Source organism: Ustilago hordei (genome assembly GCF_900519145.1).
Source record: "Ustilago hordei strain Uho2 genome assembly, contig: UHO2_contig_02, whole genome shotgun sequence".
In the NCBI taxonomy this organism is placed as follows: Eukaryota; Fungi; Basidiomycota; class Ustilaginomycetes; order Ustilaginales; family Ustilaginaceae; genus Ustilago; species Ustilago hordei.
Window position 1 is genome coordinate 1,031,071 of NW_024545252.1, and position 20,680 is coordinate 1,051,750.

Sequence of the window (20,680 nt, forward strand, 5' to 3'; positions counted from 1 at the left end):
AAGGTGTATTACGGGTCGGTATGAGGAAAGCCGAAGTAACCGAAATACCTAACCTACCAATTCCTTAACTCCGGGAATTTTACCGAAGCGTTTATTTCGCCGGAAAACGGCCCAGGGTCTGTGCTTTGTGACTGGTGCGACCATCATCCTTTCTCACCATATCACTTCTTGCACCCCTTCCAACCACTCGCCACCAGCAAATATGTCAACCCAAACTCGCCCAGAAGTGCTATGTATAGGCTTCGGCGCACTAGGAACCATCTATTCCTACCTACTATCCCGGGGTGGAGCTTCGATCACTGCCGTCGCTCGATCGAACTACACCACCCTTACCACAACCGGTATCCGCATTTCTTCAGCTAAATATGGCGAGATTCCAGGGTGGAAACCGGATAGGGTTATTCGCGAGAGTGAACCCGAAAGCGCTCAGGATAGGGTGTATGATTTTGTCGTTTGTGCCTTTAAAAACGTGCCTGATTATAAGAGCGCCTCTTCTATCATTCGGCCCTTTTTAAGTAGGGGCGCAGCTGGTGGTGGAGGAGGGGAAGGGGGTAAGTCACCCACGATAGTATTACTTCAGAATGGGGTAGGGATAGAAGAAGAGGTACAGCGAAACCTGGTCGAAGGAAAAGGGGAGGGAGGGGAAAAGTTAGCTGGAGCTGTGATAAGTGCTGTTGCTTGGATCGGAGCGAACTTAGTCGAGGGAGGTACAAAAGTCAGCCATGGTGCGCTGGAAAGATTAGAGATGGGCGTATATCCTTCCACCATTTCCTCCCTTCTCCCTTCTGGCCTTCGACAAGTTTCTCCGTACCAACAGGCGGCACTCGACACTTTCACCTCTATCTACACTTCAGGCGGGGGAGGCGGGAGTGCGGTAGGCGACATCGAAGCGGTAAGATGGAAGAAAGTCCTTTGGAACGCTTCTTGGGGCGCACTCTCAACTCTCGCTCGACTCCCAGTCTGCGATCTTCTAACAGAAGATACGCTACACTATTCAGTAGGAGTGGTGAGGAGGATCATGTTGGAGATAATATACGTTGGAAGGGCGTGTGGGATGACAGAAGAAAGATTCCCAATAAGCTCGGTCGATCAAGCATTAAATATCACTTTAGCGACGTCAGACGTGGATGGGCTGAAAGACGAGAAGAATGGTGGAAGGTTAGCGGCGGATTTCAAACCGAGTATTTTGCTAGATCTGCAGAATGGTAGGCCGATGGAGTTGGAGGTGATCATTGGGACTATTGTGCGGTTGGCAAGAGAGAAAGGAGTGGATACACCGAGATTGGATTTAGTGTTGGGTGCTTTGAAGCCTAATCAAGTGCAAGCTATCAGAACTGCTCGACAAAAGGATGGCGGTAAAGGGGAGGCCGAGGTGGAAGGGGTGACAAAGTATAGTGATTTAGTTGCGACTAGTAGGGGTAATTGGCCTGCTGGTGCGCCCGTCTCCTCATCTCCCAGCACTTATCTCTGAAGTCCACTCTTCACAAAGCTGTAAGAATAGTGTCCATTACATTCATTCATCCATCTAGCGTGGTGTTGGATCTAGTGAAAGATCCCATAAAGCACAAACAACAAAACCACAGCACTAAACCCAGCCAACCCGATGACTTTCACATTCTTCCACCACATCTGTCTCCTCAACCCTACGGCTCTTCTTCTAAACGCCATACTTTGGTTCGCTGCATTATCCGTTCGATCCATCAACAATTCTATCCTTTCCCCCCTACTCAAGATCTGTTCCACATTGTGAGTCATTATATCCTTCACTCCCGCCAACTCATTCTTTGCTTGTGCGATTGGATCTACTCCTTGAGGATCCGCGTTGAACTTGTTTACTAGCTCTTTTAACTCTTTTGTCAACCCTGAGTGATCCGTAGAGGAGATTTCGTCTTCAGAAGGGACTTCGTAAGAGGATAGAAAATGTCTCTGAACATGAGCAAGAAAAGCAAAAGGAATACGGCGGCCAGTGTCGGTGTCTGCAACAGCCATATAGACAAGGTTGTCGGAAGAGACGTAGTGGAAGAGCCAATCTTCGAATGCGTAGGAAAGTTTGGAGGAGTTAGGAGGGATACGGGATAGGATCGTTTGGGCTGCGGGGAGGAAACGATCGTGGGCTGGGTCGTGAGTTTCGGCTAGGATGTGAGATCCTTTTGCGACAAGGGCGAGGACGATCATGGGTGCGGTTTTGGGGAGGAGCGGATGTCTAGATTTCTAGGCCGAGACAGTAGTTGGGTCTAAGTAAGGGGTTGATAGGCCAGTGTTGAGGGTGGTGCGTATATGTACCAGAGCTGGAAGGATGGTAGTGACGTTGACTGAGGATAGATTGTGAGATGGTATGGTGATGTAGAAGAGATTAGAGATGATGGTGAGTAAATTGATGGTGTTGAAGGGCTGAGTTGCAAGTGTGTGCGTGCGTGGAAAAGGGTTGAGTTGCGACATTAACAATGTGCCCAAACGTAGATCTGACACTTTTATTATATACGGCTAAATCCTCGAAGAAAAACGGTTTCCCCGGACTTCTTTTCGGCAATTTCTAGAAGAAGGCCGATGTGGGGTAAACCATATCCTTCGCCAAGGGCCCAAGCGCTTTCGACCTCCGGTCATACGTCTTCATCCCGGCTCGAAGACCTTGTCCCCCCCTCCCCACCACAGTCTACCTCATATATATATCCCATTCCTTGCCCCCTCCTTCTCCCTTACCAAACTGCTTCTCTTGACTTGTCACAGCTGTTGAAACTAAGCCCGTCATGACAACAACTCTACCTCCACCCCAACCACTCGTCTGGTTCCCGTCCCCCATCGAACTTGAATCCACCTCGGTCGACAAATTCCGTCGCTTCGTCAACGCTCGTCACAATCTCAACCTTACCACCTACAATGATCTCCACTCTTTTTCCATCGATCGTCTCACCGATTTCTGGTCTGCTGTATGGGATTTTGCTGGAATTCGCTCATCTTCTCGTTTCAGCTCTGTTCTTTCCGACCCTGATGCGCTCCCGGGCGACTTACCAACGTGGTTCCCCGGCGCAACCTTTTCCATGGCTCAAAACGTTCTTTTCCCTCTCCATCCGTCCAATGCTACCGCTTGTAATCCTCATGCTCCGTACAGCTGGCCTCATCCTCAATCCACCGCTTTGATCGAAGTTCCCGAGGGGGGAGGATTGGCCGACTCCGATGACAGAGCAAAGGCGGTGAAAGTGAGCTGGGGAGAACTTCGAAGAAGGGTAGCGTTGCTCGCAGAGACGTTCAGAAGAGTAGGTGTGAACAAGGGAGATAGACTGGCACATGTCAGCGCGAACAGTGTTTCTCCCGTGGTGGCGACGCTGGCGAGTAACAGTGTCGGAGCAATTTACAGTCTGATCGCGACCGATGCTGGACCGCAAGCTATCTATGGAAGGTTGGCGCACATCAGACCGAAGCTCCTGTTTACCGACGATGCTGTGCTGTATAATGGTAAACAGGTTGATATTTTGGATAGGGTTGCCCGTGTGGCGGAAAGGTTGATGGAGGATGACAAAATTGATACCCCGTTAACGTTTCAGGTTGTTATCGTGAGGAATAAAAGGCTGCCTAATGCTAGTCCCCTTTGGAGATCGGCCAAAGTCAAGGGCGTGGAGTTTGACTCCTTTGTCACGAGTACGGGCTTGCAAGCGACAGATAGCCCTCCGCACAGGTTCGAACAACTGGAAGCACAGCACCCGGTACAAATCTTTTTCAGTTCAGGTACAACAGGCGAACCGAAATGCATCATCCACACTCAGTGTCTTCTGTTAAACATGAAGAAGGAGGCTTTGTTGATGATGGATCTGAAACCCAACGATGCCTTTTTGCAGGTCACGAGCTGCGGTTGGATCATGTGGGTCTACCACCTCGTTGCTCTTTCAATGGGTTCTACTGCGGTGCTTTATGATGGATCCCCGATGTATCCTAACGCATTGCACGTCGTTAGGGTAGTATCGCACTTGAACTGCTCAGGGTACGGTGCAAGCCCTCGCTTCCTCAGCGAATTGCAGAAATACTGTAGCGAAAACAACTTGAACATCCCTAAACAGCTCGGTTTGGAGAAAGGAAAGTTCCGTATGATGACGAGCACTGGCTCCCCGCTGTCGCCGAAGAACGTCGAGTTTTTCTATAAAGCCTTCCCGAAGAGGGCGCACTTGTGCAGTATTTCGGGTGGTACGGATATGGCAGGAGTGTTGGTGGGTCCGAGTAAGATGTTGCCGCTGTATGGGAACTTTATCCAGTGCAAGGCGCTTGGCTTTGATATCCAGGTGTGGGATGCAGAGACGGGAGAGAGGATTGACGAGACTGGTAAGCCGGGAGAACTTATTGTGGCGAAGCCGTTCCCAACCCAGCCCTCCGGATTCTTTGGTCCCCCGGAAGAGAAGGAAGCGCTGTATGAAAAGTATATGGATTCCTACTATACTAGATTCCCAGGCAGAAAGGTTTGGGCGCAAGGTGACTTTATTTATCAAGATCAAGGTACAGGCGGTTTGGAGATCCTGGGACGATCTGATGGAGTTTTGAACCCGGTAAGCACCTCCCCCCTTCCCCCCTTCCCCCCTTCCCCCCTTCCCCCCTTCCCTCCTTCTTGACTGACTTTATGTCATTGACTCTTTCTGTGTCTTTCTGGGATGGTAGAGCGGAGTCCGTTTTGGGAGCGCCGAAATCTACAGCGTGGTCGAGAAGTTCGAGTTCGTCGGCGACAGCATCGTTGTAGGTCAACTGAGAAAGGGTAAAGACGAACACGAGCGGGTGCTTCTCTTTATCAAGATGCGCGATCCCTCGGCCACCCTCTCGTCTTCGCAGATTGGAGAGTTGAACAAAGCGATCAAGACTGCATACTCGGCTAGACATGTACCCGAACATACGTTCCAGATTCAAGATATTCCAGTAACGCTCAACGGGAAGAAGACCGAGCTGGCCGTCAAGGCGGTCGTCAACGGCAATCTGGCGTTCAAGCCTTCAAGTGTAAGTACCACCGCGGTCCGGGCATCATGATGATGTGAGAGGAAGAGATTGCTGACATGGGTCCGATCTGTGTTTTGTGTAGGCTACGGCAAATCCTCAAAGCTTGGAAGAATATAAGCAGTATGCCGATTTGGAAAGTGTGCTTGCTCGATCGGCTGGTGGGAGGGCTTCGAAGCTTTGATCGCCTTCTCTTTCGATGCTTTGTCATATTCTCGTTGTTTGGTTTGTTTGTATGTTTGGGGTCCATTGGGATGGTAAGGCCGTTTTCTATGAATTCATCAAATGTTAGAGGTCGAGCGAAAACCATGTGCTTCTCTCGAATTGAAGTTGACGACGGCTGACGGCATCACAGCAAGTTGCAGACTGTGCGAGTGGCACGCCCCTTGAGCCCGCCCATGGATACAGAACAAAGCTTCCAGATCAGCGCTGAGAGTGGTTCCCCCTCGATCTTCAGCTTTGTCTTCTAGGTACAGCTCCAGAAGGAACTGAGACGTCCGTTTCCTGGACGCGGTGTAATCACGAGCTCTCTTTGCGCTCGATACAGTGGCAGAGCCAGCATTCTATGAATCGCGACGAGTGAGCAAATGATAGAAGCTACAAATCATGATGAGGTTGGGTTCTAGACTCCACTTCTGAAGCCAACGGGATCGGCGCAATCAGGAGAGTCGTTTTAGGATTGATAGCGAGGATTACGATCCGAGCAGCATGGATTTTCACGACTGGCTGATACCGATACGGGCCAAGGTCACATGACATATTGTATTAGCCCAACCAGATATCCTGAGCAAAGAAGCTTAGAAGACCACTGGCGCGCACACTCCGACATGAACACTGTTGTTTACGACTTTAACCGAAGTGAGCGGGCTAAAGCTCGCGATCCGAAAAGGATGAGCTCCAGGTGGTCTATGGAGATCGGTAACCGTTTTCGTGAGCAGCGTGTGTGTCACGCCTGGACACCTTCTCGTGCGAACACATGCCGCACGAGAGCGGTCGATTCCTATCGTTGCTTTGTACGCAAACTAGTACTTAAACTAGCTTCCCTCTAGATCCTCCTTCCCGCAATCCACTTCGTTACACCTTTGCATCGCGCATATAGCCTGCGCATGTAACATCTATTCACTTATCCAACGCTATTCGCTTCAACAACAACAACATCATCATCAACAAAAAGATTGATTGAGGAGAATGAACATATTCACTTGGAAAGAGGCACATCGGAATCAAACTGGAATGACCTAGCCATCGGAGCGTGCGTGAGACCTAACTCCATGAGAGAACAGAACGTCAAGGGACGGGAGGGCGGGTGAACTTGAAAAGCGCTGAACGGAGCCAGCGCGAGAGTGAGATGATGGTGAGGAGGGAGGAGAGGTGAGATGAGATGAGACGAGTGAGCGGGTAAACTCGCTCACTTGCTGCCCAACGACTTGCGCGCGGATCTCGCAATGAAGTCAGGTGGGTTGCCATTGGTGGCTGTGAAACAGGCGCCACACCTTGTTTTATCAATTTGATACAATAGAGATTCAGCCGACTGGTGCGTCAGATGAAAGTGTGGGAGGGTCGTGCTTGTATCAGCTCGTACCAGGCCGATCGTCGGGACGACCGATGTTTGTGTCAAGCAGAACGCTTCGGCCTTTCGGATGATCGTATCGTGCTGAACACCTCGACCGTATCAGCGAAAGATAAGGGTCGGCAGGAGGTAAGGGTCAGGAGGAGATAAGCACCTAGGCTCTATCGCTGTATGCTGTTCTGCCGATTCCGCCTCCAAGACTCCTTGCTTCCATCACGTCTCTGGCTCGCTTCGCTCGGCCAACGTCGTTTCTCATTCCAATATACTAGAGGATAATGCAACCCCTATCGTCAAAGACGGTTTCTTGACCGACTTCACCTTCGCCGACAATACTAGTGCATATTATGTCAAATATATGGAAGCAGGCATAAGATTTTTGTACAATCCCGGCGATAGTGGTAATAGTGATAACTGTTTTCGTCTAAGCTGGAACGTAATTGGTGAGGAGAGCTGGACTTGGGAGTTGAGCGGAGCTGTGGCAAATGGCGGAGGGAAGTTATTTGAAACACGCCATAACGGTCATGATACTGTCCAGGTTTGCGATCGTTATGTTGATCTTTGGTTGGAGAAGGTATGACAATGTGACAAGAAAGCTGGATCCTGAAAAGGGGCTTGTTTGGGCTGGCTAGGGCTTGAGCATGATGCATTTATGTTCTCAGCCGTTTTGCGCGCCGACAGAGAATTGTATACACCATACTTTATCGAGTGCTGTCATGCTCGGCAAGTGACTCACTTTCATCTTTGCTTACTACTGCGACTGGTCTATGTTGGGTCAAGTGACAGATTTGGATGGTAGGATGCGATTTTATTACGTGTGGCGACGATGGACGGCAGGGGCGGGGCTCATGTAACGGTAGTGTGTGCGAAAAGCGACAGCGTGTTCCGACACTTCGGAAAGCGAAAATCGGGGTGTTTTTTTTTTTTTTTTTTTTTTTTTTTTTTTTTTTTTTTTTTTTTTGATTGCAAAACGCATGTCTGATTAGAGCATCGGGATGAGAGAGGCAAAGGTGGACCCGATAACCGATACCAGATTGCAACCTCTTGGAGCGCAGGCAACCGGATTCAGACAAATGCTGAGAGTGTCAATTTTACGTGTGGCGTGGCCTGCTGACTGTGACCGGCGCCAGGTTGAGCGCCGCGTAACGCCTTTTCCTGAATCCAACATCGAAGCAGAATGTGGAGGTGGAGATTCGGCATTACAAAATAATAATAAACCCCTCTAGAACATGTGAGCAGTCTGAACTTCAAATTGCTTCAATTCCGTGTCTGAACAGGTTTGTACTCTGCTGTATTTGAGCTGCAAGTGGATCAAGCAAAGTGTAATGCCGCTCAGTTTGACAGCTGCCAAATTCGATGGCGATGGAAATTTTCCGCCATCATCGGATCGTGCATCTCTCCGTTCATTGAGTCTTGCCACCTCCCCTTTTGCCAGAGAGGCAGGTTCGTGTGGCGTCTTTACCGCTGGCGAGCTCGGGGCTGAGAGCTGATTCCTCTTGCATTCAAGGCTTTGCCCTCTCTCGCCTTCTATTTGACCCAAAAAACTTGGTGCACTAGACTCTAAGGACCCGTAAGCATCGTTTTTGTGGCACGCTCGTCTTTCCTTTCAGTTTTGCATCTTTGTTTGCGTCGGAGATGGCTGTTGTCATCGCCACAAGGCACGGTGTGGCGAAAGACGGCGAAGCGAGTTGTCGTTAACCAAGCCTCGAAGAAGCAGCAAGCCGAAGAAGCAGCAAGCCGAAGAAGCAGCAAGCCATTGTTCTTAATCACCTGTCGATGGCGGTGGAAAGATGGGCGGTACCATTGTTTGCATTTCAATCAAGCAAGGGAGGTCTCTGCTGCTGCAAGGTGCATCGTTGAAATAGCTCATCGAATGCATAGGGACGCCGGGTCATGTCCATCCTTCTCTTTGCTCTTCTGCCTGTACCGATCTTTTTGAAGTGACAAAGAGAATGCGGATGATTCGACGGCCTATGAAGAGTCTTTGGCATTCTTGGCTACGCCTTTGCCTGTTCCCCGCTCTGTTCGCACGCTTCACTGCTCTTTGCTTCGAAGGGACAGAGGCAGCGGAGGAGCACAAACACAAGATCAAACTGCGCTTCGGGCGCTCTTTAGTCTCGCGCTTTTCGACAGAGTATGACCGATCCTCAGGCGCTAACAACGATATGCGGTGAGGTTGTGATAGAGGTGCGCAAGAAAATAAAATACACTTAGGATTCGCAAAGCACCGACCGACAAGGCAGTCAGTCTGGTGTGTCAGAAAACGCATCTCAGCTCTTCCGCCTCTCCAACACAACCCAAGCTTCTTGAGCATTGTCATTTCGTGTGATCTCGACGGCGCCCTTTCCGTGGGAAACCAACAGATTGATTGCTTGGCTCAGGATCCTCCTCAAGTCCACACCCTCTTCCACACTTTTGCTCAGGTCAGTTAGAGAGACAGAAGCAGCCCCAGCAGCAGCAGAACTAGCAACCCTCAGGATCCTCTTCGCCCCTCTCGACACTCCACACCGACCGCTGTAGCTATCCCTCACTATCTAGAGGCTGGCCTCTTCGCTACCACATCCACCTCCTCTTTGTTCCTGTCCAGCTTCGTTCGAGATCCTTTTGCTTCTTTCTTGACGACCTACTCCACCTCACAACTTATTCGAACATCTTCTTTATCTGCGAACACATTTCATCGCGAAGCACTTGTTCAACAGCTCCAATCACCGACGGCTTTTCATCTCGGTCTTCATCTCGGTCTTCAGCTCAGTCTTCACATATACCCACCAGTATCTTTCTATCTCTTACTGGTACAAAAACCCCCAAACCCCCACCACACCTCCCTAATCAGTAGTAGGCGCAGCAAACTACCCGGCATCGCAATCGGGCTGCTCATCCGCTCTACCATACACCGTCTGCTTTCCAGAAGCACTCAGCAGACAATCGTCTCTTTTCGACCTCATCCTTTCATTGCAACCCGACAACTCGTTGGAAGCCGCTACTTACTCATCCTGCAAGACAGCATCTGCTAGCCAGTCGCATCTTCCTGCTCCACCTCATAACCCAAACACCGCAGCAGACAGCTTTTTCTGTCGTCTTCCTTTGTCTCACGCTTCTCGACGACTTTAAGAACCCTTTCCGGTCTCTGCTTTCCTCACCACCTCCCGTCACTACCTCTGACGTGCAACCACCAAAGATAGCACACATGTCCCCGACATAGCTCTTTCAAACCACCATCTTCCGCGGAAGGACTTCGACGATTGCTCGACCACGTTCAAGATTCTCCTCCGACCATCTTTCACCACTGTCAAAGATGCATACTCTTCCCGCCGCATCCGTCGTCGGCCACGACTTCCTCGGCAACCACATTGGCGAGCTTCTCATCCGACAACCCGTCGAGAGGAATGCTCCTCCACCTCGCACCAACCAGACCTCCTCCAGTGGAGGCATTGTTGGTGCACCAGACGCCAACGCAGGACGTCGCTCTTCCATCGCCTCCCAGCATACAGCTTCTGTTTCTTCTGCTCTATCCAAGTTTACTCATGGCGGCAGCGCAACATTGGCGCTTGATTCGTTCTTGAGTGTTGGCGCCATCACACCTCTCGGCACTTCGACCGATCCCATTGCTTCTCTCGCACATGCAAGCCAAAGTTCTTCTAAACCCAGCTCAGCCGGTAGCCGATCCGGAAGTGCAGATGTCGATGTGCTGATTCACCTCGACCACCTTCCTCTCGCACGCACCAGGCATGCATCCGAGGGCGGCTCAACGTCACCACGAGTGGGTTTCATCACCAGCTTCGGCGCCAAATCGCGCAGGTCTGCTGGCAGTCGACGGGCTCCTTCCGAAGCAGGTTCTTCTGGCTACTTTGGCAACCCGAGCTCCCGCATGAGCACAGCCAGCATGTCACCCATGGAACAGCAACCAGAAGCGATCACTTGGAACCTACCTTTCCGTGACCACCACCAGTCCTTCGCCCAAGCCATCGAGCAAATTGATACACTCAATCCTAACCTTTCGCAACACAGTCACAGCTCGGATGCTGCTTCTTTACAGCACTCGAAGCCAACTACGTCCTTCTCGAGCGTTGAAGAGGAGGTCGCTACTCCAACCACCTCCAATGGTGGCCGTGAAGCTCGTGTGCACAGCACCAGCACAAAGAGCCAGTCGTTTTCGGCTACGGGATCGGCCCAGCCTGTTCGACAGCGTATCACACGGGCCGCAACCGAATCCACACTGGACCCCATTGGACAGGTGCAGAAGCTTGTCAAGTCGCCTGGCGTCTCTGCCGGCCCATCTGCATGTGGGCTGTCTCACTCAAACAGCATGGGTGCTGGTACTTCAGCACCACGTGGACACCGAAAGATGCCATCATTGATTCCTAAAGGTGACGATGAGCGCACTTTCTGCTTCGTTGAGTCTCCTTCCTCATCGAGCGAGGCTGAGATGGACGATGCCGCGGCGGTGCAGGAGCCACAAGTAGCTACCGACACCAGCTTGACTTCGCAGGATGCTCAAGCCAGCTTGAAGCCTGCTCAGCCTACTTCGGATCACTCGGACTCTTCAGACTCGTACAAGCATATCGTCGAGGTGCAATACAGCGTCCATCGCCGAGCCAGCAGCAGAGCTCAGCATACCTCAAGGACGTCTACATCCACTTCCTCTGGCACGAGTAGCGACGCACAGCATCAAGAGAAACAAGACGAACAGAAAAGCACCTCCACTACAACAACACCGGTCGACCGCGACCAAGATACCCCGCTTGTCTCTTTGTTCCCTTTCAAACCTTTCTCTGTCGCCGCTCAAAATGGTCTATCGCGACCCGCACGAAAGCTCCGAATCAAGCCCAACATGCAGTCCAGGCCAAGTCTTCTCGAGAAGACAATGGAGGATATGCGTCGCACAAGTCGTCAAGCACAGGCAGCTACTGCCAATGGTGTTCCTGCTCAGACTCGATCTCCCGCAGTCACTCCAAGTGCTAGCGAGAAGGCTCCCGAGCTTGCTGCCACGTCCAAGGAAGCAGGCGAACGATATGATCCTGTTGCATATGGTTCTGAACAGCGAACGTTCCGCATCCAGTCACCTTCTTCAGCAGCTCAAGCAGGCGCACCTGGGTTCCCCTTCGCCGCCATCTCCTCAGAGGCAACCAATGGCGAAAGGAAGGAACACCCTGCTAGCTTTGCACGCACCAGCGACTGGGCACGCGAGCAAAACAGGCTGGCCAGCTCGCCACCGGCTAATGACCAAGGTGTTTCGCGCTCTGGATACTTGGACCTCCAAGGATCTTGTGCTTCACTTCCATCGGCACAAGCATCACTACCTGCACCTATGCCATTGCTTCGCAATCACACGGCCAGCCACAGTTCATCGTCCACCGATAGCCCGAGCTTGCTCGACACAAGGGAGTTGCTGAGTCCACCAGAGACTGCTATCTCTACGCCTGAACTCGAATCTCCTCCCTTGCTCAACAAAGCTGCGCTTGGCAGCAGCAGTGGACGACGTTCTTCACCACTCTCTTCCTAGTCCTTTCTTGCCCTCCTTCTCTCCAATTTTTCATGTCCATCTCTCTCTCTTTGTCTATCTCTCGGGTCTTATATCTCTCACTCTCTTTTCGCTCTTTCAGGTTTCTTACGGGGTTATGGGGATTTCAAGGTTACTATACACGCATACCAGCTCTTTCTCTCGTCCTCGCATATCGTCTTTTGGTTTTCATTCGGTTCTCAATGCGGTCCAACGTTGTATCTGTATTCACGTCATATCTCACTCTTAACTCATTGGTTTATTAATCTTGCTGTCAGAATGCAATTTCTCGACATCTCTGCCATACATCGATCCTCCTGTTTGTCTTGTTTGCGTGCGCCGTGTCGAGGTGAGAACGAACGAATATCGCTGATCGATGCTCTGACACACGTGCGAAGTCGTTTTTCGCAGGTGACGTTAAACCAAACTGCAAGCTGTTCACCGTTGCTACTTCGAAGTCGTGCCGCACTTGCCAGATTACACAACATTGTACGATCAGGCAATGTCGATATGCGTCGTGAATTGATAGATGTCGATTGCACAGACGTCTATCCATCAGTATGAACAATGACAGGGGTGCGATCGAGTGATTTAGTTTAGCCAAATAGCATGACTAGCACCTTGCCATTCATCACCTCCTTGCAACTTGGGCAGCCTTGTCGTAGCTTGCATCCTAAACTGTTGCTTTTCAAAATCAAAACTTACCACGTCGATCCAACCCTGTTCGTCATCGGTTAAGACCAACAGGTCTTGCCCGTTGGCCGCTTCCGCTTCGGTTCCTTCTTCGGTTTTTGCGAGGGTTTGGGGTGCAAGTTCGATCGCATTTGCTTTCCCACCACTTGTTCTAGTCTCCCATCTCGCCACTGGCTTCATCTCCACTTGCAACTCTCCGTTGTGCGCTGAAGATTCAATTACTAACCTGTACGCTAGCAGCAATCCTTTCGTATCCACCGTTTTACCCCTCGTACTTGCATAGATATAATCCAGATTGGAGCTAAATCGGAGCGTATCGCCTCTATACTCGCCTCTTTTGGTGGCTTGCGTGCGAGTCAGCATATCTGCTCGAGCCAAGTGTATTGCTGTAGCTTCCAACGATATCTTGTCCGTCTCTGAGCCTGAAGAGGGAATAGAGGAGGAAGGGGGAGTGGAATAAGCATCAACGAAATTCGTGTGTTCCGTCACAGTAAAGATCAAAGGTAGATGCGGGTGAGGGATTGCATGTCTCGGTCCATCCCCCTTTTGGATACTAGGGATAGAATAGAGATGGCGGAGCGAAGGGAAGGAGTAAGCTTGCACTGCGTTTGCTCCTAGGTCTGCTACAAATGCTACCTGACCAACAGCGTTGCCACTTTCCTCTCCTGCGCCTGCGCCTGCGCCTGCCTCTTCGGCTCCGGCATTGTTGTTGCTACAATCAAAGCTGTGCGCACCAAACCTCAAACTACGCCTACTTTTATCCGCAAACTCTAACTCCTCCTTCCCCCCCTTCAAAAATATTATCTCTTTTACTTTTTCCCCTATCTCCCCCGTCTCACTATCCAACCTATGCAACTCCCCCGTAGGACCTCCGGCAGATGCCAGCCACCTCCCAACACCAGGCTTACTACCAAACCCAGGCGCGGTCAGAGTGTAATAAGGAGGGGGTTGAACATGAACGTAGCTCCCCGCAGCAGTAATCTCGACCGAGTTACCGAAAGAAAGCGTTGAGGTTGAGGGAGAGAAATGCCATGAAGAGAGGGTTGAAGGGTTGGCCCATGTTGTTGCATACACGGTTTTAAGGTATTCCGTGGAGGAATGAGGGGAAGAGAGGCCGAAGGAGAGATATTGATGTGGGCCCATAGCGGGTAGTTCTTGGGTGATGGCAAGGGGTTGGGTGGGGGAGAGGGGGTCGTATGAGAGGACGTAGAGGTTGGGCGAGTTGAACGTGCCTGTCACGATCGTTCGACGTCGTGGACACGACTGGGATGTCGTGGTTGCGGAGGTGAATGGGAGAGATGATGGTGCTGTGCAGGAGATTGACGGGTCGTGGGTTGCGAATTGCGGTTGAGGCGCCTGTATATCGCACGAACAAGAGAAGAGAGAGAAAGGTGGTCAGCCTCAGATGCCCACATCCTATCACATCCGATTCGAAGGTTTGTAACACTATCGCATTCCCTTTAACACTAAGACTACAGTACAGAAACGTCAGTACTCGTCTTCTTCCTCTTCGTCCATCTCCATCTCTTCTTCAAGTTCGTCTTCCATGTCTTCTTCCGATTGGAACTGCCACCCTTGCTCCTCATCCTCTTCATCCTCCTCCTCTGCTTCGTCTTCTTCTTCTCCTTCCTCCTCCTCAATATCGTCCGGGGAAACGATTCGAACACTCACAATTCCACTAGCAAACGTATACCCCACCAATCCAATCACCGCTGAACAGATCCACACTGCTCTACCCCACTTCAACTTGCTATTTTCCGGTGAAGCCGAAGAATTCGGTTTCCTCCTCGCACCACTGCTTTGGTTGGACTGATATTGGGCCTGTGGTAGGGTATTGGTGGTGAAACTTGCCTTTGATTCCAAACCTCCTCCTCCAAACGAAGGCCAGATGTAACTCCACAGTCCTCCCCCTTCCCCTCCACTTCCTCCTTCTGCCACTGTTGTGGGTGGGGTTTTAATTGCTTCTGACTGACTCAACCATTGTACTCCACCTTCCGGATATAGCTTCTCTTTCGTTTGAGATAGATACTCAACCAGTTTCGGATACCGAGTTGAGATCAGGCGGGGTAAGATGTCGATAGGTAGTTTTGGATGAGCCAAAAGTAGTGGGGCGAGGTAGGAAAATACTTTGGCATCTAGACTCCCCACCTCACCCCTGCTTAGCACTTTCGATTCCAGTGCAGAATCAAGCACCTCTAGCACTTCAGAGGCTTGACGGGTGAGTTTGGATTTCTCAAACTCCTCCCTCACCACCTCCTTCTGTGTTGCTGCCAACCCGCGCTTTTTGGTTGGGATGATGCCTGCTCGAGCTGCAAGATCATCTGCTTGACCAGATTGAGCAGAGGCTTCTTTTCCGCCAAGACCCCACAACCCGACTGCGGTCAAGCGCGTTTCTACTGCATTCCGCAACCGGGAGGGAATGCTCGGTTGGAATCGTAGTGGTAAAGAAGCAATCTTCGCCAGGGTTGAGCTGCTGGGGTTGGAATCGAGTGGGCCGATTGAGGAATAAGCCGGAGCAGTGGTAGTGCGATAGTTAGGTGGAAGGGAGAATAGCGAGTGTAAGGTTAGGTCTAGTAGTTGGTCGTCTAGCAATGCGTGTAGTGCTAACGTCTTCGCGTTCAGTTCAGCATCGGTTTGAAGGGCGGAATCGAGACCGAAAGCGACGCAAAATGAGAGAATGGATTCGATCGAAGTGTGCACCTTAGAGGTGAGATTGTTCTCGTCCAGCACCTGCAGTAAAGGTACGCGGAGGAGTGAAGTCGTAGCAGAAACCAATTGAATCTGGAATTGAGGGTTGGAGGAGAAAGTAGCATAGAGGATGGTAGCGGCGTAGAGTGAGGTAGGATCGAGAGAGGGGAGTGTTGGCGTTGCTCCCCAGATGTAAAGACGGAGGCTTTTGCTGCCGTATAAGGCGGTTGAGGTCGAGGATACCCAAGGTTCTGTGGAGGTGGACATTGTTGCGGTGGATGGTGGTGGTCAGAGCGGAAAGGGCTGATGTTGACTTTGGAGACTTGCAAGCCTGGCAAAGGGAAGGGAAGGTACAACTTTGCAAGTCTCGCAAGACAGTCGTTGCTGCTGGAAGGATAGGAAAAGGTGGTTGGAAGTGGAGTGTGGAAAAAGTATTTGCCTCTTTCTGTGTGCTCGGACCCGTGCGATCCCGATTTGCCCCGCTCATCTTTGAAAATCGGGTCAGGCAATGCCGATCAAAGTCTCACCTCTTCATCCCTCTTTAGACGCTATATATCTTCACAGCATCACACCGGCACTTGCCTCCGCTATGATAAAGGATGGTATTGAATGGAATAAAAGTGCAATGCGCTGCCTCATAGGTTTGCTGTTCTATAAAGCTGCTAAAGTGTCTTGCTGCTGATCGTCGTATAGCGTCTCAACTCGCTCAATCTGCGCACTTCCTAAACACCAGGTCCCTCTCCACAACCCCAGCACTTGACCTGGTGCAACCGCCAACACTGGCTCCTCGAATTCCACTACATACCCTTCTCCTTGCTTACTCTTTACAATGCATTCCGTTTCCATCTGTCGATGCCTCACCTGAGCCAAAAGCTTCACTTGGCCTTCTCCACCCTCCTTCAGCTCTGGCGGAGGCTCGTTCCATATCCAACCGACGCCGCTCACATATAGTCTAGTACACATCAACATCGGATGCCCCTTGCCCTGAACCACCACGATCTTGTTCTCTTTGATGTCTTTCCGAGCGACGTAATACTTTGAGAGAGCACCACGAATGCGTGCGCCTTGGCCGACGGTGAGTGTGTGTAAGCCGGAGTGTTTGCCGACGATTTCTCCTGTATCTCCATCAACAATTTCCCCCGGAGAAGAAGTGATGTAGCCGTTGAGGAAAGAGCTAAAGCCTTCCTTATTGGATATAGACTTGCCATCGCTTCCACGAGTACCAATGAAACAAATCCCCATAGACTCCTTTCTACCCGCCGTAGGCAGATCATACTTCTTCGCCAACTCCCTCACTTGACTCTTCAACAGATTTGCCAGTGGAAAATGCGCATGTTTCAACCGTTGCTCCCCTACGTTTGAAAGGTAGTAAGTCTGATCCTTTGTTCTATCTCTTGCTCTATACAGCATTGGTCTTCCCTCGTTACTCCAGTTTATGCTGGCGTAGTGTCCTGTTGCTAGCCAACTCTTCCCCCCTCCCTGAACTCCGAGGGGAGGGGAGAGAACGCGATCCATGAGAGCACCGAACTTAATCTCCCTGTTACACCCCACATCAGGATTTGGCGTCACACCTTCCTTCCAATCGTCTAAAGCAGGTTCGAAGACTTGTGTCCAATACTCCCTGCTAAGGTCGATCATTTCAACCGGAATGTTACCGAGATGACGACAGACAGATTGAACGTCTTCCCAATCCTTCTGCCAGCTACAACCAGAGGAGCCACCGGAACCGGGTTGGAGTGAGCCGGATTCATCAAGTTCGTTCCAGTTCCGCATGAAGACTGCGGAAAGGGAGTAGAGGGATGATTGGGCGAGAAGAAGGGCGGTTACTGATGAATCTACTCCGCCGGAGAGGGCTATCGTGATTGAGTCGCCATTTTGTGGGCCGTAGCGAGACGTGTCATTGGTGGAGATGGGGATGGAGGTGGTGAAGTTTTGACGAGGTATTGATGGTGTAGGTGAAAGTGTTGGATGAAGAGAGTGAGAAGCTGTGTGAAGGGTACGGGAGGTTGGTGTTGGTCGTAAGAGTTGTTTTCGAAGTGAGTTGAGGGTGCAAGTGCTCGGCTGGCCCGATTTTAGTGGCCAAACTGCCGGTCTCCATGCATTCGTCTTCATGGCTCTGGGTGCGGGTTATGTCGGTATTGTCATCCTAGGCATGTAGAGGTCGTGTGATGGTGGCGAGCAGAAAAGATCAAGATGATGGATTTTTTGGAAGAAGAATGTCAAAAATTGCTCCACTTTTCTTACAAAATCCGCGGAGAAGCCAAAAATGAGCTCCCATCTCCACTCCTGCCATTCTTGTGCTGCAAAACCATCGGCACTCTAGGATCATACTCAAACACACAGTACACAACCATTCACACAACCGAGCGCGAGATGGACAGGAGGAAGGGTATAAGGTAGCATACCTCAACTGTGAACTGGATGCTATATACGACGAAAGACCCTCTTTTTAGTCTTAACCTGTCGACTAGTCTCAAAGTCATCCTCCTCTTCTTGGCTTTCCTCTGCATCGCTATCTGCTGTCATCACCGAGCCCTTCGCACCTCTCTCCTCACTTTGCGCCTTCTCCCTCTCTCTCCCCCTCCCACCGACATTCCCTAACACCTGCCTCACCCCAACGCCCGCCGCTGCTGCTTTTGGAGTACCATAACTAGTATCCGAATATTGAGTGAAAGTTGTCAGATCACCCATCCCCTCCCCTACCTTGGTCGTTTTCCTACATTGCGCAAAGAACAACTTGAGATCCCTCTCGCACACATTCTCCAACGAATAATTGTTCCCTGCTGGAACCTGAAACACTCCCTCCGGCCCTACAATGAAACTCTTCCTATGAACCGTCGCCCTCAGTGCACCTTGCAATACACAAAACACAAAGGAATTATCTTTGCTTGGTTTCGTCGGTTTTCTCGTCCCCGGTGGAAGATGCAACACTCCTGTAGCCATTAAACCAGCGCAATTGAACAATTTTTCAAACTTAAACTCCTGCCCTGCCGCTGCCATAGGTCGGAGTGAAGCTTTAGTTCTCACAATGGAAGTGGTAGTTTCATGTCCATCAGAATCGTCGATGACGAGACCGGATTCGAGAGTGTTTGCATCCCATCCGTCTTCCACGTGAACTGTGTTTGCGGTGGGATCGAGTTGGATGAAGTCCAACCCGTCCAGATCGGGTGTGCGGGAAGGTGGACGGGGAGTTTCGGATTTCCGGTCCATTTTGGAATGAGAGGTAGTGTTGCGTGGACGAGTGGTGGTGCCTGAGAAAGTGCCTTCTCCTGGTGCACGAGGCACTCGGATGACTTCTTTGATGTCCAGCACGGGTACCCGACGACGAGGAATCATGAGGGAAGGGTCATCTTCGAATTCGTCTTCTCCTGGTCGTCGGCGAAAGTCGTCGATGGTGGTACCGGAGGGCAAACTGGGTCGTCCATAGCGGATACGTTCTCCACGCCAGTATTCGAGTGGTGCGAATCGTTGACGTGTGCTTCGACGGACGCCGTTTTCGTCAAAGACCGTGGCTGTGACTGTGGGTTGTGAGCGCACTTTTTGGACTACTTCGCCTGGGTTGCGTTTGGTTTTGGAGGATGCGGAAGATTTGGAAGTTGTCGAGGCTTTAGTTTTTGACTGGGTGCTTGTGCCGTTAGTGGTAGCTGACTTTGGTGGTCTTCCACGCTTCTTCTTTGGCGGCTGTTCTGGTGATCGAGGAAGGGTAAGTGGCGCAGGCTCGTCGTAGTCGTCATCGTAGTCCTCTTCTCCGTACATCGTCGGTTCTGGTTCCGGCTCTGGTTGTCGAGACTTTTGCAACGGTTTCGCTGCTTTCCGTTTTGGTGATTGCGTTGCGTACGACGTGGACGCTGCTGGCTGTGACCTTGAGGTTGTTAGAGTCCTGGCAGGGCTGAACTGCGGCGTTGTTGGTGCTGCTGCCCGCTTCTTGATTGCTGGCTTTGCTGGTGACTTTGGCTTCGGCGGTTGCGTCCTCGGTGATGGAACATGGACTGGAACTTGATCGTAATCGCTCATCACATCGTCATTGCCGTATTCCGAATCGATCCGTTGCCGCAAATCAGCCAAGATTCGGTCGTCTTCCGAGTCCGACAGATCAACCCTTCCTCGCCCTCTTGGTGCTGATTTCTCTTTGCCCTTCTTCGATGCTGTTGCTGCTCTCGGTTTCGTCTCTTGCCTTGCATTGAGTCCACGCTTAGGTGTTGGTGGAGCCAGATTTACATCATCATCACCTACCATCTCACCAAGGTCAAAGCTCCTCGACCCAGTCGAAAGGTTTGGCAAATCCAAATCGTAGATACCATTGTCATCATCATCTCTTAATGTTACATTCGATGCCGATGTCTTTCCCTTGTTCGCTGCTGATTGCCTTGCAGAGCGCAGCATCGACCGTGGCGAAGGAGCAGAACTGTCCTGAATATCCATCGTCATGCTACTACTCGCAGCAGCTGGTGCACGGCCATTTACGCCAGATCTATGGCTGAATGGAGCCTCATCGAAAGAGTCATAGTCCTCCTCATCCTCTTCTTCGGGTACCGCTTGTTGCTGGTGATCGAGTGCAGCTTCACTGGCTTTGTAGAATGCTTCGAGATCTTCGAATCCATCTTGATCTCGAGCTACCGCTGAGAGACGGAGACCGGTACGTGAGCCAACGCCAGCCTCATGGAAGCGACGTGATGCTTGTGGTGCCATCAGGGGCGACTGTGTGCACGTCAAGCGTGTGTTGGTGATGATTCGGGTATCAAGTGGAGGAGGAGGGCCGCTTATGCGTGCATTTGCCGGCTGTCGGTTGCGTCAGTGTCGTTGGTGATATTGCGGCTGAGGTGGCTCCTAGGGTCGAGCGATAGGATACATGGTCATCATCCCGGCAAGAACGGCTGGGTGGATGGATGGAAGGAAGGAAGGACGAGAAGGATGCTTCCAGGGTCAATGCGCGAGCATAGCCGTTGCTGCTGCAAGTACACAACTCACTCAGTGTCGACTTCTGTTTTGGCTGCAAATGCTGCTCTAACAGCTTGTTTATTTCTCGTTGCTCGGCTTGGCCTAAAAAGTCGACGCGCCTCCGGACCAAAAGCTATACGCGCTCACTTGTTCAGGGTCCAGCTCGAATTTGAACAGCATGTGCGATCCTTTCTCGACGAACAAATTTAGCAGAATTTTGGTCAGCCTGTTGCGTTTGCTAGTGACGCTAGAATCATGTCTATGGTCTGAGAAAGGACGCTGTCGATATGCAAGATGAGTGGAATGCGAAAGTCTTTGCTGTATTG

The 20,680-nt window shown here is 51.1% G+C and overlaps 8 protein-coding genes across 8 annotated transcripts; 3 read left to right on the top strand and 5 right to left on the bottom strand.

Moving 5' to 3' along the window:
* Positions 1-202: 202 nt before the first annotated feature.
* Positions 203-1,471, top strand: UHO2_01148 (uncharacterized protein; the record flags this gene model as incomplete). The annotated part of the gene is made up of 1 exon (XM_041553616.1): positions 203-1,471. The coding sequence occupies one exon, from the start codon at positions 203-205 to the stop codon at positions 1,469-1,471; it is 1,269 nt and encodes a 422-aa protein (XP_041409550.1).
* Positions 1,472-1,542: 71 nt separating this feature from the next.
* Positions 1,543-2,175, bottom strand: UHO2_01149 (uncharacterized protein; the record flags this gene model as incomplete). Its single annotated transcript, XM_041553617.1, has 1 exon — positions 1,543-2,175. The coding sequence occupies one exon, from the start codon at positions 2,173-2,175 to the stop codon at positions 1,543-1,545; it is 633 nt and encodes a 210-aa protein (XP_041409551.1).
* Positions 2,176-2,747: 572 nt separating this feature from the next.
* Positions 2,748-5,152, top strand: UHO2_01150 (uncharacterized protein; the record flags this gene model as incomplete). The annotated part of the gene is made up of 3 exons (XM_041553618.1): positions 2,748-4,532; positions 4,642-4,971; positions 5,054-5,152. 3 exons carry the CDS (start codon positions 2,748-2,750, stop codon positions 5,150-5,152), a joined length of 2,214 nt encoding a protein of 737 aa, XP_041409552.1.
* Positions 5,153-9,830: 4,678 nt separating this feature from the next.
* Positions 9,831-12,038, top strand: UHO2_01151 (uncharacterized protein; the record flags this gene model as incomplete). Its single annotated transcript, XM_041553619.1, has 1 exon — positions 9,831-12,038. The coding sequence occupies one exon, from the start codon at positions 9,831-9,833 to the stop codon at positions 12,036-12,038; it is 2,208 nt and encodes a 735-aa protein (XP_041409553.1).
* Positions 12,039-12,626: 588 nt separating this feature from the next.
* On the bottom strand, positions 12,627-13,871 carry UHO2_01152 (uncharacterized protein; the record flags this gene model as incomplete). Its single annotated transcript, XM_041553620.1, has 1 exon — positions 12,627-13,871. One exon carries the CDS (start codon positions 13,869-13,871, stop codon positions 12,627-12,629), a length of 1,245 nt encoding a protein of 414 aa, XP_041409554.1.
* A 345-nt stretch (positions 13,872-14,216) lies between these two features.
* Positions 14,217-15,683, bottom strand: UHO2_01153 (uncharacterized protein; the record flags this gene model as incomplete). The annotated part of the gene is made up of 1 exon (XM_041553621.1): positions 14,217-15,683. One exon carries the CDS (start codon positions 15,681-15,683, stop codon positions 14,217-14,219), a length of 1,467 nt encoding a protein of 488 aa, XP_041409555.1.
* Positions 15,684-16,067: 384 nt separating this feature from the next.
* UHO2_01154 (uncharacterized protein) lies at positions 16,068-17,528 on the bottom strand (the record flags this gene model as incomplete). The annotated part of the gene is made up of 1 exon (XM_041553622.1): positions 16,068-17,528. The coding sequence occupies one exon, from the start codon at positions 17,526-17,528 to the stop codon at positions 16,068-16,070; it is 1,461 nt and encodes a 486-aa protein (XP_041409556.1).
* A 312-nt stretch (positions 17,529-17,840) lies between these two features.
* On the bottom strand, positions 17,841-20,105 carry UHO2_01155 (uncharacterized protein; the record flags this gene model as incomplete). Its single annotated transcript, XM_041553623.1, has 1 exon — positions 17,841-20,105. One exon carries the CDS (start codon positions 20,103-20,105, stop codon positions 17,841-17,843), a length of 2,265 nt encoding a protein of 754 aa, XP_041409557.1.
* Positions 20,106-20,680: the final 575 nt, after the last annotated feature.